The sequence below is a fragment of the Geotrypetes seraphini genome, chromosome 13, assembly GCF_902459505.1.
Source record: "Geotrypetes seraphini chromosome 13, aGeoSer1.1, whole genome shotgun sequence".
Taxonomy (NCBI): domain Eukaryota; kingdom Metazoa; phylum Chordata; class Amphibia; order Gymnophiona; family Dermophiidae; genus Geotrypetes; species Geotrypetes seraphini.
In genome coordinates, this window is record NC_047096.1 from 73665412 (window position 1) to 73681245 (window position 15834).

At 48.3% G+C, this 15834-nt stretch overlaps 1 protein-coding gene across 4 annotated transcripts in view; it reads left to right on the forward strand.

Annotated features, from left to right (window-relative positions):
* Nucleotides 1-5467, forward strand: part of SLC25A39 (solute carrier family 25 member 39) — a 41594-nt gene extending 36127 nt beyond the window's left edge. For all 4 annotated transcript variants that reach the window (XM_033918683.1, XM_033918684.1, XM_033918682.1 and 1 more), the window contains 2 exons: nucleotides 617-700; nucleotides 2158-5467. In XM_033918683.1, coding sequence (XP_033774574.1) covers nucleotides 617-700; nucleotides 2158-2285 — 212 coding nt within the window. In that variant the 3' untranslated portion in view covers nucleotides 2286-5467. The remainder of the gene's footprint in view (nucleotides 1-616; nucleotides 701-2157) is intronic.
* The last annotated feature ends 10367 nt before the right edge of the window (nucleotides 5468-15834 follow it).

Consider the following 15834-nt stretch of genomic DNA (forward strand, 5'->3'; position numbering starts at 1 on the left):
TGAGTTGTAGTTTGTAAGGAATTACTGGTACTGCTCATGACAAAGAAGCTGACTTAATGTCTGCTGACAGGGTGGCTCTCCATTTGAATTTCAAAAGCGCAAACAAGAATGGAAATCTGGCAAGAGCAAAAAATAGGTGGAAAGGGAGATGTTCCAGTTGCAGGCTTTATTAAAATCACATTTAAATAATCCACATAAAAATATCTAGGACTCAAACTGTTGGGAGTTTGTTTCAACGATGCTGTCTTCATCAGGGGTCCCTAAAGGTCCTGATACAGAAGCTAGTGTGTATCAGGATCCCTGATGAAGAAAGCATCGTTGAAACACGGACCGTGTTGGGTCCATAACTCCCAACGGTTTGAGTCCTAGATATTTTTATGTTGATTATTTAACTGTGATTTTAATAAAGCCTGCAACTTGAACATCTCCCTCTCCACAAGTTTCTCTCCATTTGAATTTTTCAGATCTTCTTTCAGGTGTTCTCCAGCCTGGTGCTGTGCTAAGAGTCTTTTTTTTTTTTTTTTTCTACATCCTTCCCCTTGCTGTGTGAAACAAGCCAACCCTTCTAGCATCTCCCGCTCATGCCTCCATAAACTCCTGGCTTTTGGTCTTACAGGTCGCAGTCGTAAGAAACGCTCCTCCACTTGGCAACTGATGTACCGTATCCAGGCAGAGTCTGGCACCCGTGGGCTTTTCGCAGGTTGGTGCAACTGAGAAACTGTATGGCTTATCCGGTCCTTCTCCATCTGCCATTGTCTTCTATATTTCTCTGTGGCTCCCTCTCTGATCCTTGAAGCTTGGCCCATCCTTCCCTGAATAGGACAGACTGTGCGGTAAAGAAGGGGTAGAGGGATGGAGTAAGAGAGGAAAGTGCAGGCACGCTGTCAAACGAGGAGAAATTCAGAGGCAGAACTGTGTATGTAACGACATGCATTTTAAGAAGACCAGCCAAGGCATTAGGAAGATGATTTCTTTCTTAGACTGAGAAATAAAGGGGTAAAGGATTGAATTCAGATCTGTAATTGAAACAAGTTATATAAACTTTGGTGGACACATGGAACGCGCTTCCGGAGGAAGTGATAGGCCAGAACTCTGTACAGGGGTTCAAGAAGGGTTTGGATAGGTTCCTGGAGGATAAAGGGATAGAGGGGTACAGATAGAACTTGAGGTAGGTTATAAAAGTGGTCAGAAACCACTTCACAGGTCGCAGACCTGATGGGCCGCCGCGGGAGCGGACCGCTGGGCGAGATGGACCTCGGTCTGACCCAGTGGAGGCAACTTCTTATGTTCTTATGTTGAGAATTTCTGAGGGTCTTCTTTTTGCTAGAGTTATTGGGACTCTGGCCGCATTGAAGGGTCAGGTCTAAGGCAATTTGTTGCTCTGTGGCTGAGGTAGAGGTTGTGGTAAAAGTGGATAGCGTAGCTGGTTTTAAGAAGGGTTTGGACAATTTCCTGGAGGAAAAGTCCATAATCTGTTATTGAGAGAGACATGGGGGAAGCCACTGCTTGCCCTGGATCAGTAGCAAGGAATATTGCTACTCCTTGGGTTTTGTCCAGGTACTCGTGACCTGGATTGGCCACCGTGTAAACGGGCTAATGGGCTTGATGGACCATTGGTCTAACCCAGTAAGGCTATTTTTATGTTCTTATGGGTGAGCTAGGTGATGCATTTATTGGGAGTGTGAGCATCCTTCCAGGCTTAGTGTCAGTTCCACATCAAAGTCAGCAGAGGGCACCAGAAGCCACTGGCTCTGAATGTGAATTAGAAAATGACAAGGTGTCAAAATTCATCACCGTTCCCATCCCCGTGGATAACCACAGGAAATAATCCCGTGTCATTCTTTAGTGTCTCTCTGCACCAGCATTCTACAATGCAAGGCTTGAGGGTCAGTGGTTGTGTCTTCATGCTCTGATTCTTCCCTCTCTCCATAAAGAATGACATGGAGATGGTTTCCTGCGGTTATCCATGGAGACAGGAATGGAGATTAATTTTGTCATCGTGTCATTCTTTAGTGTGAATGGTGAAATTTTTGGGTTAGAGTCTGCTCAAAATTCATTTTGAGAACTGGGGGGAGCAAAGAAGGTTATTCTTGAACCCCTCCTGGGCTTCACAGTACACCATTAATCTGTTTCCTCTCTTCTCCTCTATCCTACTAGGGTTTCTGCCTCGTGTCTTCAAGGTGGCCCCTGCCTGCGCCATAATGATCAGCACCTATGAGTTTGGCAAGACTTTCTTCCAGAGCATGAATCGGGAGGAGAAGAAGTTAAATCCCCAGAGCATATGACCGAGGAGCAGGGAGGGCCAGAGCAGCCTGAAGAAAGGAAGAAAACCCACACACAATCTTTCTCCCACACCTGACCCATAAAACACACCCAAACCATTCATCAGAACATCCAGAGAGCTTCAGCAGTGCCGGTTTAAACTAGGAATTCATGGCTACCATCAGGCCTGTGTGTACTACCAAGAATCTTATGATGGTGACCATGGCAGTGTCTGGGGTTGACCTGTGGTGTTACTCTGTTAGGTTTCATGGGAGAGAGGGATGGTATTGTGGCAAGGACTGTATCTGATGAGCATGGAGGCTTTTGTACATTGAATTAAGTTCTTTTAAGCTGTTTTACACCCAAGGGTAGAGGTCCGGTCCTTAACCTCACTATACAACCCAGTGGAATCAGATGCAGTCACGCAAAGCTGCTGGTGGTGTTGAAGCAGGCTACAGCTACTAAGTGCCTTTCCCAGACAAACTGCTATGGCCTCTCAAGATGAGATGGGATAAATGGGTTTTCTCTGGGTGCTAGCACAAAACCTGCCCAGCCCTGGAACAATATTCACCGTACTGCTTGTATATTTGGAACTATTTTTGAATACATTCAGATCGCCTCAGACCACTGTTACTGGGCATTTGCCCACATCGGCAGAAATAAGGGGCTGTTAGTTCATTTAATCCCATCTTAAGATGACTGTCAAATATCAGGCCCTCATGGGACATAAAGCAACAGGAGACAACCAGATTGTGTGGACTGCTTGCCCTGGACAATCTATGAGGCACAGGAGGTCAATGGCAGAGAAACAAAATTTATCTTACGCTAGCTGATAGCTTCAGGAAGGGTGTGGTCATACTGGAGGCAGGAACTGGTGTTCGGAGGCCCTACATGGCACTTAACTGCTCCACTCACACTTTCCTCTCCATTTTCCATCACTTTTTGATTTCATCTCCAAATGCAATTACTTGGGAATGGTTCTGGATTTACACCTTGAGTCAATTCCGCCACCTCTGGGGACGATGATTCAGCTTCTCCTTTTGGTGCCTAGCCATAAATAAGTAGGAACAGTTTTATAGATATATCAACTCAGGGTTAGAGCGACAAGGTGACCTGCTGAAGGTCAGATAGACCCTTGGTGGCAGGGTGGAGATCTGGCCTTACTTGGCCCAGATAACTGGGGTCTGGATGCTCTCCCTCCCCCTGTCCCCCTCCTATCCAGCAGAAATGGTGCACTGCCTTCCTTAGGGCTGGCTCAACCACTTGACCAGGTGAGGCTCTGGCCCAGAGCACTGGAGATACAGGGCACTGAAATCCCCAGCCTCTGCGCTCACCACCAACAATTCACCATGTCCAAAGCTTTCTCCCCTTCTCTGATATCCCTGGTCTGGCATTTCTTCCTCTGCATTCTCTCCTCCTTTCCCCCCCCCCCCCCCACACACTCTAAACATTATCTTGCTTGACGGTAGCAACAGCATATATAGCAGGCTGCTTGGCTGCTACCGGCAAGCAAGATAATATTTAAAGAGAGTGATGCTGGACTTGGGGCTGGCGAGTAGGAAGGGGAGAAATATTAGACCAAAGGAGGGTGGAGTGAGCTTAAGGTTTGGGGGTAGGGCACCACCATTGAAGTTGGCTTAGGGCACCATAACCCTGATCTTCCTTCCCAGAAACATTGGGTCCTGTCTCAGACTGTGACAGCATCCCCAAGCCTGAGCAAAAGAGTGCAGGAGAAGACATGTTCACTGTTAGATTTTCCTCCATAAATTAACTGTTGCTATTACTGTGAATAATTTCTGTGCTCTCTCCTTGTCCACATATGGAGATCTGCCGAGGGAGAGAAAGGGAGGGAGGTGATGCTTTTCTGGTGAATGTCCTTTCTGAATTTGGGGGGGGGGGAGCACTGACTGCAGCAGCAATCCAATCTGAGAGCTGACAAGAGCTTGCCTGGTAAATCCAGAGAATATACATAACACTGGGCTTGTAATAGTACAGTTTGCTTTGTTAAATTTTTATTTTTTTAAATCCAGTATCATAATGTCTGAATTTAAGCAGGCAACATTGCTACCTCTGGCTGGTTCTATTGCCGTGAGGTGCATTTTCACTCTGGATTTCCTGTCGACAATAAATTTAATTCCTTGTAACTTAACAACTCAGACTGGATTCAGTCAGGAAGTGGAAGGGAAAGGGGGATAGGAGGATTCACTTCTAATGTTCTGCATGGCACAGAAACAATCTTAAATGCATGGTTTAGTGGTCTGGCCTGAGCCAGAGTCCCTTTGAGCCAGAGTCCCTTTGAGCCAGAGCTGTAATAAATTGTACACGTGACACATATTTAAACTATATATCCCCATTAAATGTCCTTCAGGTGTGTTCTTTCATTTTAAAAAGCCCACAACTGTCTGCATTCTTGTACTGGTTGTGTGCTTAGCATACTCTTGAGAAGCCTGGGGATATGGGCCTGGTGTCTTCCTCCTTATACTGGGCAAAGAAGGCCTTGGCCTTCACCCCTAGGCCTTAAGCACCACCAATAGGTCAGGTTTTAGGATATCCATATCCAGAGATTGCTTACAATGTAGGTAGTAGGCAGGCAGATATTTCATATGCATATTCATTAGGGATGTCCTCAAAACTTGACCCATTGGTCTTTACTCCCTGTCCCTGAAGACCAGCAAGGCCTCAAGTGCAACTGTCCAAAGATAAGGAAAGCCTGCACCACTAAGTAAAGCTAGTCTGGAGGTGAAAGGAGTCTGGTGATGCTCTTGCCTATTGAAGATGAGTATTTGCTTTGTGTGAATCTCTCTCCCTGTTTTAGGTTTCCATTTTAAGAAGCATGCATGCTGTTTTTCATGATAGGAAGCTCCAAGTGGTAGATGCAGTAGCAGGGGTGGAAATTATTTAGAAAATCTTTAGCTTTCCTCATCTTTGGCCATTTGTATTTGATTCAAGAGTTTATATCAAGCCCTTGAGGCCTTGGTCTTTACTCCCAGTCCCTGAAGACTGGGAGTAAAGACTGAAGGTTTTCAGGCTAGCCCTAATGACTATGCATATGAAATATCTGTTGGGCAGTCTGGATGGACTGTTAAGGGCTTTTTCTGCCATCATTTACTATGCAGAAGCTAAGGTTAATCTGGCTTCCCCCCCCCCTCAATTTATTCACTTTTGTTTTCCTTTACTCACTAATAAACATTTGCCACCTCTTCTATTTTGGATTCTGCCACTTTTGGAAACGAGATACTAGGCTGGATGGACCATCAATTTAACCCAGTCTGGCTATTTTTATCTTTTTCTTTAATCTTCTATCGATCTTTTTTTTTGTGAGGGCTGTTTGCTTTCTTTCTGCTGTGATAGGGAATGAGATAGACTGATTTTAGCAGTTTGTTCTTTTGGGGACTATTTGCTACACTCTTTGCCCATTTTTTTTAACCAGATTCTTTTTTTCTCTCTTCCCCCCCCCCTTCATTTTCTTGCCACACCTTCACTGCTCTGGATTCCTGCTTTCCTTCACCTGCATTGATTTGAGGCATTGCAATTAGGGGAGTAGACAACATGTAGTTTTTGATTGTATAAACATCCATTCTGTATCTCTTGGTAGACTGGTGTAGGCTTTACAAATGGGTAATATGCCTCGCTGCTACCAGCAGGTAGAGACTGAGATCAACCTTGTATATTAGTATAGCATGCCCCTCTTGCTACTCCAGTTTTCCTCAGTCTCTGGTAGCAGGTGGAAAGGCTTTTCAGCTCCCCTCTTAGCACTGTTGGAATTTTGTTTGTGAACTCCTAGTTCCCCTTTTTAAGCCAGATAGAGCTTGGGCAGGTTCTGTTTGGGGATCCGTCCGACCTTGGGGGGTCTTAAACCCGGCAGGTCTTGTGCTGAGTCCCTCCCTCCACCTCCCCATATTTTTGTAGTGAGCCTCGGCAAGCGGCTTGGCCCCCTGGTTGGTTAGCCCTCCAGCTTTGAGAGCCGTGGACTGACTAAGTAAAATGAAATAACAAAAAAATCCTGAGGTGTGCCGGTCTAAAGGGCTCATTTCCCTTTATAACTGCCTTTTTTCTGTGTTTTTTCTCAACTAACAGTCACTTTCTTTACAGCTAGGGCAGTTTTCAGCACAATGAGCTCTTTTAAAGGGAAAAAGTGCTCCAGGCGCGAGGTACTCGTGGCCGGCCTGTGCAAGCATGCAGGCTGGAGCAGTGGAGAAGCCTCATTGGCAGCGGATGCTGGCAGCCAGGGCACTCTGCCGCATGTGCCTCGCGGTTCAGCTTCGGATCATGGGGAAGCCCAGGCTTCCCCAGCCGCCGACGGTCAGGGAGCACAAGATTCCCTTACCGCTAGTTTGGCCAGGGATTCCCTTTTCGCGTTGGTCGTTTCCTCGGCCTCAGCGTCAGTAAAGTCCCAGGCTTTTCAGACACGACAGGCCACAGGAGCTCTGATTTTGGCGGTTTCAGGTCCAATTTCGGCGGGAACCTCCTCATTCATTTCAGTTATCTCAGGTGACCTTCCCCTGTTCTGGAAATACAGGGGCAAGGTATGTCAGGGTCCCCTGCTGGGGCAGGGAGTCCCTTGGGGCCGCGGGGGGGGGGGGGGGGTCCCTCTGAATTTATGTTAGCACTTTGTAAAGCTTATGTGCTGGCTGCAGAAGGTTCCATGTCCAGTCCGGGGGGAGGGGGTTTTACCCTCGACATCTTCCCCGGTAAGGCCCCACACATCGGCGGGTTTGCCTCCCTTTACTCCTCTCTCATCCAAATGCCCGAGGGTCTCTTGGGATGAGGATTTTTTCCCAGAGGAGCACGAGGTGTTTGATGAGGACCTGGACCCTTGGAGAGAATTCCAGGATCCTCTTGGGGGAGCTGGATTCCGCCGGCGAGGGGTTTGATCACCCCCCAGCCGGCAAAGATGTGTCTGTGGTGCACATTTTTCAGCGGGAAGAGCTCCATGAGTTAATCCTTCAGGTCTCCTAGGGTTTTGCACTTTGAGGACCCCATGTCGGAGCCCCAGCGTACGGTGGACCCCTTGCTTAAAGGGATTCACTCTGCTTTCTGCTCTTTTCCTATGCATCAGGATATTCGGGATGATAATGCTCGCACAGTGGCAGGTGCTGGAAGCCCCTTTTCACATTGTACACTCCATGGCCCGCCTGTATCCCATTCCGAAAGGGGATAGGGATACTCTGGAGTCACCTGTTGTGGATGCGGTCGTCTCAGCCATCTCTAAGCGGCATACCGTGCCTGTTGAAGGCGGTGCGACTTTGAAGGACCCGGAGGAGCGTAAGTTGGAGTCCCTCCTTAAAAAGAGTTTTGATATGACAGCTCTGTCGGTACAGGCAGCAATGTGTGGCTGGCTGGTGGCTCGGGTGTGTTTTCGTTGGGCTCAGCCATATACTTGATGATAAATGCAACTGCAAGGGAGGCAACGCAGTTATCAGGGTTGACTTCAACTATTCAGGGATAGACTGGAACCTAGGCACCTCTGGCTGTGCTATGGAGACCAAGTTCCTGGTGATTACTTTCTGGAACAACTTGTCAAGGAAAATACAAGAGGAAATGCAGTTCTGGACTTAATTCTAAATGGACTGCGAGGACCAGCATAAGGTGTAGAAGGGACGCTGGGAAACAGCGATCACAATATGATCCACTTTGACCTGGACGCAGAGGCGAAACATCGGTCCAGAACGACGGCCACGGCACTGAACTTCTGAAAAGGGAATTACAAAGGGATGAGACTGATGGTGGGGAAGAAGATTAAGAAGAGGATAAGCACTGTAAAAACGCTAGAGCAAGCTTGATCCCTTTTTAAGGACACAGTCACCGAGGCACAAAATTTATATATACCGCATATCAACAAGGGATCCAAGAGGAAAAAGAACAAGGAACCAGCATGGCTCACTGTAGAGGTGACAGAAGCGATCAGAGACAAGAAGACTTCGTTTAAGGAATGGAAAAGATCAAGAACGGATGAAAACTGGAATAAGCACAAACAATATCAACATAGGTGGCATAAGGCGGTAAAAGGGGCCAAAAGAGACTACGAGGAAAAAGTAGCTAAGGAGGCAAAAAACTTCAAGCCATTCTTTCGATATATTAAGGGGAAACGATCCGAAGGAAGCGGTGGGAACATTGGATGACCATGGAATAAAGAGTGCTAAAGGAGGACAAAGCAATCGCCGACAAACTGAACAAATTTTTTGCATCTGTATTTACCAAAGAGGATATACACAGCATACCTGAACCCATCAGGCTATATGCTGGAAACGAAGACAGGAAACTGACAGGGTTGACAGTCAGTCTAGAAGAAATATGCAGGAAGATCAATAGGCTTAAGTGCGATAAATCCCCGGGACCGGATGGCATCCATCCGAGAGTCATCAAGGAACTGAAAGGGACTATAGCTGAACTGCTTCAACTAATAGCCAATCTGTCGATCAAATCGGGAAAGATTCTGGAAGACTGGAAGGTGGCGAATGGTATGCCAATCTTCAAAAAAAGTTCGAGGGGAGATCTGGGAAACTACAGATAGGTGAGTCAGACCTCAGTACCAGGAAAGATGGTAGAGGCGCTGATAAAGGACTGCATCATTGATCACCTTGACGGACACGGTCTGATGAGGACCAGCCAGCACGGTTTCAGCAAAAGCAGATCTTGCTTGACGAATTTGCTGCACTTCTTCGAGGGAGTAAACAGGCAGATAGACAAGGGCGACCCGGTCAACATCGTATATCTGGATTTTCAGAAGGCGTTAAACAAGGTTCCACATAAACGACTACTTCGGAAAATTGTGAGTTATGGAATTGATGAAATACTCATGTGGATTAAAAACTGGCTGGAGCATAGGAAACAGAGAGTGGGAGTAAATGGACAATACTCGGACTGGAAGAGCATCACCAGTGGGGTGCCGCAGGGCTCGTTGCTTGGACTCGTGCTCTTCAACATCTTTATAAATGATCTGGACATTGGTACGAGTGAGGTGATTAAAATTTGCGGACGATACGAAGTTATTCAGAGTAGTGAAAACACAGGGGGATTGCGAAGATCTGCAATGTGACATAATCAAGCTCAAGAAATGGGCCGCGACATGGCAAATGATGTTCAACGTGGATGTGTAAAGTGAAGCATGTCAGTAACAAAAATCTTGTGTACGAATACAGGATGTCCAGGGCGGTATTTGTAGAGACCTCCCAGGAAAGGAACTTGGGAGTTCTGATAGACAAGTCGAAGCCCTCTGCGCAATGTGCGGGGGTGGCAAAAAGGGCGAACAGTATGCTAGGGAATGATTAAGAAGGGAATCAAGAACAGATCGGAGAAGGTTATCATGCCGCTGTACCAGGCCATGGTGCGCCCTTTCCTGGAGTACTGCGTCCAGCACTGGTCGCCATACATGAAGAAGGTCACGGTACTACTCGAAAGGGTCCAGAGAAGAGCGACTAAAATGGCTAAGGAGCTGGAGGAGTTGCCGCACAGTGAGAGATTAGAGAAACTGGGCCTCTTCTCCCTCAAACAGAGGAGACTGAAGGGACATGATTGAAACGTTCAAGATAATGAAGGAAATAGACTTAGTAGATAAAGACAGATTGTTCACCCTTTCCAAGGTAGGGAGAACAAGAGGGCAATCTAAAGTTGAAAGGGGATAGATTCAGTACAAACTTAAGGAAGTTCTTTACCCAGAGAGTGGTGGAAAACTGGGAACGCTCTTCCGGAAGCTGTTATAGGGGAAAACACCCTCCAGGGATTCAAGACAAAGTTGGACAAGTTCCTGCTAAACTGGAGCATATACAGGTGAGGCTGGACTCATTTAGAGCACTGGTATTTGACCTAAGGGCCGCCGTGTGAGTGGATGCTGGGCACGATGGACCACTGGTCTGATCCAGCAGCGGCAATTCTTATGTTCTTAAATCTGAGAATTGAGACTTGCTTAAGGCAAGAAGTTGCCAAAATTGAATTGGGTGCTTCTTATCTCTCGGATGCCATGTATGACCTCTTGCGAGCTTCTGCAAAGTCGCTGGCCTTAGGAGTAGCAGCACGGTGTACCTTGTGACTTCGCACTTGTTCAGCGGATTCGACGGTCAAAGCTAAGTTGACAAAGTTTCCTTGTAAAGGATCTTTCTTGTTTGTTGCGGACCTGGACAAGTTGGTTCAGACTCTCACTGATTCTAAAGTGCCTCGTTTGCCTGAGGATAGGCCTAGGCCGCTGGCTTGAGGTGGCGCTGCACGTGAGCGTGATTTTTGCCATTTTCGCTCCGGTCAAGGGTCCGCTTTTCAGTCTCGGTTCTCAAGATGCAGGTTCTTCCAGCGCATGCAGTCCTTTTGTGGGGCCTGCCGGGGTGCGGGTACCACCTCCGCGGGTCCTCTGCTGCCCATCCTGCACAATGACTCCTTGCCAACGCCCGTCTTGGTTCCACTGGGCACCTGGTTGAGAGACCTTAATCCACAGTGGGTAGACATCACGTCCAATCAGTGGGTTCTGGAAGTGATCCGGGACAGCTATGCTCTGGAGTTCGCCCGGTCCTTGCCAGACCGTTTTCTCGCGTATCCCTCGCAGGTGGCATGGAAGCAGCAGGACTTTCACCAGACCCTTCAAAGATTGTTGGATCTTCACGCAGTGGTTCCAGTTCCCCTGCTGGAGTGGGGCACAGGTTGGTACTCGATTTACTTTGTAGCGCCAAAGAAAGAAGGGACCTTTTGACCCATCCTGGATTTGAAGGGGTCAACAGGACTCTTCATGTGCTTCTCTTCCGCTTGAAAACTGCGGTCTGTGATCCTGGCGTTCAGCCGGGGGAGTTTCTGACCTTTCTCGATCCGACCAAGGCCTACTTACACATTCCTATTCGGGCCTCCCATCATTGCTTCCTGTGCTTTGCGATCTTGGGGCAACACTATCAGTTCTGTGCACTTCCCTTTGGTCTGGCCACAGCTCCGCGGATGTTCACCAAGGTGATGGTGGTCATTGCAGCGGCATTGCACAAAGATGGCATTCTAGTTCATCTCAACATGGACGACTGGTTGATTCGAGCCAAGTTGTTCCAGGAGATCACTCGGGTCACGGCTCAGGTGGTGGAGTTTCTGCAGTCACTGGGATGGGTAGTCAACCATCTCAGCCCCTGGAATATCTTGGGGTCCTGTTAGACACCTCCTTGGGGAAAGTCTTCCTTCTGGAGGCCTGGGTGAGTAAATTGCAATCTCAAATTCGCCTGCTTATGGCATCCCAGTGTCCTCGGGTGCAGGATTTCCTCCAAGTCTTGGGGTCGATGGCGGCCTCCCTTGATGTAGCGAGGTGGTCGCAGGCCCACATGCGTCCTATTCAGTATGCTTTTCGGAGGTGGTCACCTCAGAGGCACAGTATGGATCACCCTGTTCCGCTTCCGGGTTTAGCTCGGGGAATCTTCACTGGTGGTTTCAGACTAGAGAGTTGCGCGGGGACAGAAATTCCACCCGTCCCCGTGAGGAATCCCACCCGTCCCTGTGAGGAATCCCCCCGTCCCAACCCGTCCCCGTGAGGAATCCCCTCTGTCCCTACCTGTCCCTATAAACTACAGAAATAGTTATTTCATTTAATTATGCTACTGAATTAAAGGCTCTGGTAGAAACCCATTTACAAATAAGCAAAAAGACGTTATTAATTTGGAAATATTAATTGGGAAGAATACATACTTTGTAAACAGGTTTCTACCAGAGCCTCTAATGTTTATAAATTTTTATCAACACAACTAATATACTACTTTATCCTGAAGCAAAAAAAAAAAAAGAATTTTTTTCCTACCTTTATTGCCTGGTTTCTGCTTTCCTCATGTTCTCATTCAATTCCTTCCATCCACTGTCTCTCTTCTCTCTGCGTCTTCCATTTTCTCTGTTACTGTGCCTCTCCCTTTCTCCCCCCCTTCCAAATTGATCCGGCGCCCATCTTCTTCCCTCCGCTCCCCCCATAGTCTGGCATCTCTGTCTTCTTCCCTGCCAGCGTCTTCTCCCCACTCTCTCTTCCCCATTTCCTTTCAGCGTCCTTCTCCCACCATCTTCCCCATGTTCTGTCAGCATCCTTCTCCCCCCTCTGTCTTCTACATGTGCTTTCAGTGTCCTTCTCCCCCCTGTCTTCCCCATGTCCTTTCAGCGTCCTTCTCCCCCCTCTGTCTTCCCCATGTCCTTTCAGCGTCCTTCACCCCTTTGTCTTCCCCATGTGCTTTCAGTGTCCTTTTCCACCCCTTTGTCTTCCCCAGTGCTTTCAGCTCCTTCTCCCCCCTGTTTTACCTTAAGTGCCATTTCCTATCCACTCCACCTTTCCTCCCTGCCCCTTACCTTTGTGGCGCTTACCCGCCCGACTGACAACAGAACAGGCCCGGTCCAACAAACCTCCCTGCCTTGTAGCCGCAAATCTAAATTACCTTTTTACAGCAGCTGGAGTATTGAAGCTGTTGTAAGAAAGTAATTTAGATTCGCGGCTACAGGGCAGGGAGGTTTGACGGACCGGGCCTATTGTCGGTCGGTCGGGAGACCTGGCCGGCTGTGCTGCACCCGGGACGGACCGCCCCCTTTTCCCTGCCTGCCCTGCCGCAGCACACGAACGGAAGTCTTCACGATGTCAGCGCTGACGTCGGAAGGAGGGAGGGCTTTGCTTAAGCCCTCCCTCCGACGTCAGCACTGACATCAGGAAGACTTCCATTCGGCTGTGTGCGGCAGGGCTGAGGGCAGGTAGGGAGACGAGCCTCGCGGCTCAATACATCCAGCCCCGCAAGAACCCCACGACCCTCGGAGGCATCCCACGAGATCCCCGCGACCCGAAGGGGGAACCTGCGGGTTTCCCGTCGTCCCCGTTCCCGTGCAGCTCTACTTCAGACCCTCCATCTTGTACAAAGGGCGAGTCTGGATCAGCCACAGTGGAAGGTGCTGGTTATGGATGCCAGTCTTCTCGGTTGGGGGCTCAGATCAGGGCATCTGGTCCACAGAGGAGGTTTCTTGGTCGATCAGTGTTTTGGAGACCAGAGCCATCCGTCTGGCGTTGCTAGGATTCCAGTCCTTTCTAATGGGCAAGTCAGTCAGGGTTCTGTCGGACAATGCCACGGTGGTGGCCTATGTCAGTCATCAGGGGGGCACCAGGAGCACTTTGGTGGCGCAGGAGGTAACTCTACTCATGGTTTGGGCAGAGTCGCACCTTCAAGAGATCTCAGCATCCACATAGTTGGAGTGGAAAATGTTCAGGCGGACTTCCTAAGTTGCCACGTGCTAAATCCCAGAGAGAGTGGTGTCTAAAACCCCATAGCCTTTCAGTTGATAGTGCAGCCCCTCATGGATCTGATGGCCACAAGTGTCAACGCCAAAACGCCCCGCTTCTTCAGTCGTCGCAGGGCCTGGATGCTCTGGTTCAACTATGGCCAATGGAGGGGCTGTTGTGTTCCCTCCGTGGCCATTAGTGACCATGGATGGGTACGGGGCATCTCTTAAAATGCACACAGCATTCTAGAATAATGCGGACCTGCAGAGGGGGTGTGGCCATGGGACGGTCAGGGGTATCTCTTAAAATGCACACAGCATTCTAAAAGTGTACACATGTAGAGGGGGTGTGGCCATGGATGGGTCAGGGGCATTCCTTTAAAATGTGCACAGCATTGTATAGTGTGGACCTGCAGAGGGAGGTCAGGGGTGTTTCCTGTACAGTGTGGATCTGTAGAGAGGGCGTGACCTAGGGTGGATCAGGGGCATCCCTTAAAATGTAGACGTGTGGACATGAGTGGGTCAGGAGTGCTTCCTTAAAATGCACACCGCATCATAGAAAAGTGGATTAGATAATGACAGACAAATTTGCCCCTGTTCCGTCCTCACAAGTTCTGTCACTGCTCCATCCCTGCAAGCTCTGTCCTTATCTGCACAAGCCTCGAACACTTTAAAATCATAGTGTCCTTGTCATTTTCTAGTGTGGACCTGCAGAGGGGGGTGTGGGGAGGGGTGTTCCCTTAAATAGAATAATTTAGATCTGTGCCCAGCTTCCATGCTGGGACGTATACCTAGTTTCAGTTGGTGTAAGTCCTTGCACCCAAAGTTGAGTATGGATTCCAGCAATATGTGTCAGTCCTGGAATGCCCAATATACTGGTTGGTGATGATTTTTTTTTTTTTTTTAATGCACCAAATTTTGAGTGCCGTTTACTGAATCCAGCCCTTAATGTGGACAAGAGCAAAGTAATGCACGGGGGGGGGGGGGGGGGAGTAATCTTAACTACAGGCATTAGAAGTTATCCCTCCCCCCAAGAACAGGATCTTGGAGTCATTATGGATAATTCATTGAGATTTTCAGCTCAGTACAGTATGCAGTGGCTGCTCATAAAACAAATACACTTGTTAAGGATTACCTTTTTTTTTTAAGGGAGGAGAATGAAAACAGAATAGAATTATTTTTCTGTATAGGTTCCTGCTGTGTCGAGTACTGTGTGCAGTTCTGGTCACCCTCATCTCAAAAATGGTACCGTGGAACTTAGGCATAGTAAGCAGGGGCAAAAAAAATAATAAAGGGGATGGTGATCAACAAAGCAGGTTTCAAAATAGGCAACAGCAGCGAAATTTTAAACGCTGCTGCTGCCCGAAGAAGCCAGGCCTTAACCACAAAGCTGGGGGGGGGGGGGGGGGGGGTTTTAAAACGTACAGCGGCGGTGATGCAGGGGGGACTTTGAAAAGCCATCGGCCGTGAAGTATGCCGCCTGCATACTTCAGGGCTGAAGGCTTTTCAGGACTTTAAAAACCGACATCCGCCTCGGGGGGGGGGGGGGAGAGAGAGCTTTCACGCGCATGCGCACGCCTACCTGCGGTGCCCTACAGCGCACGGAAAACAGAACACGCAGATGGGAGTGTGCATGCGCGGCTAGCATTTTATTATATTAGATAAAAGATCCCAATGGAAACATCTCTTCAATCTCTACTTTTTTTTTTTATTATTATTGATTTTAGCATCATCGAGGTTTTCTCCCTGTTTTTTGGTAGGCCATTATGAAATGGGGGATACCAGAATTGGCACAGATGGGCAATAATTATAACCCTGGCATCAGGCATTATGGGCTCCTTTTCCTAAGGTGCTCTAGTGTTTTTAGCGCACGCACAAGATTAGCGTGCGATAGCCGAAAACTGCTAGTGTGCCTTTGTAAAAGGAGCCCTAAGTTTTTAAGAAGGTAACTTGCACAGAAGAGCCATCAATATAACTAGCTAGAATGCAGTGATGAAAACAGGATTGAATGGTCAGGTGAAAGGCAAGAAGGTACTGACATATGTAATTTACGTATAGAGGTAGAAAACTACATATGTTACTATGAGGGGTAGACGTCTGTACAGGTTAAAGGGTGTCAGGTCAAAAGCGTGCCGGGACAAAGGCGCGCCCAGACAATTGAGCGCAGCGCGGAGGCGCGCGTCGCTCTAAATTACTGTTTTTAGGGCTCTGACGGGGGGGGGCATGGGGGGGAACCCCCCCACACTTTACTTAATAGACATCGTGCTGCGTTGTGGGGGCGTAATGGGGGGTTTGGGGGGATGTAACCCCCCACATTTTACTGAAAACTTCACTTTTTCCATGTTTTTAGGGAAAAAGTTTAGTTTACAGTAAAATGTG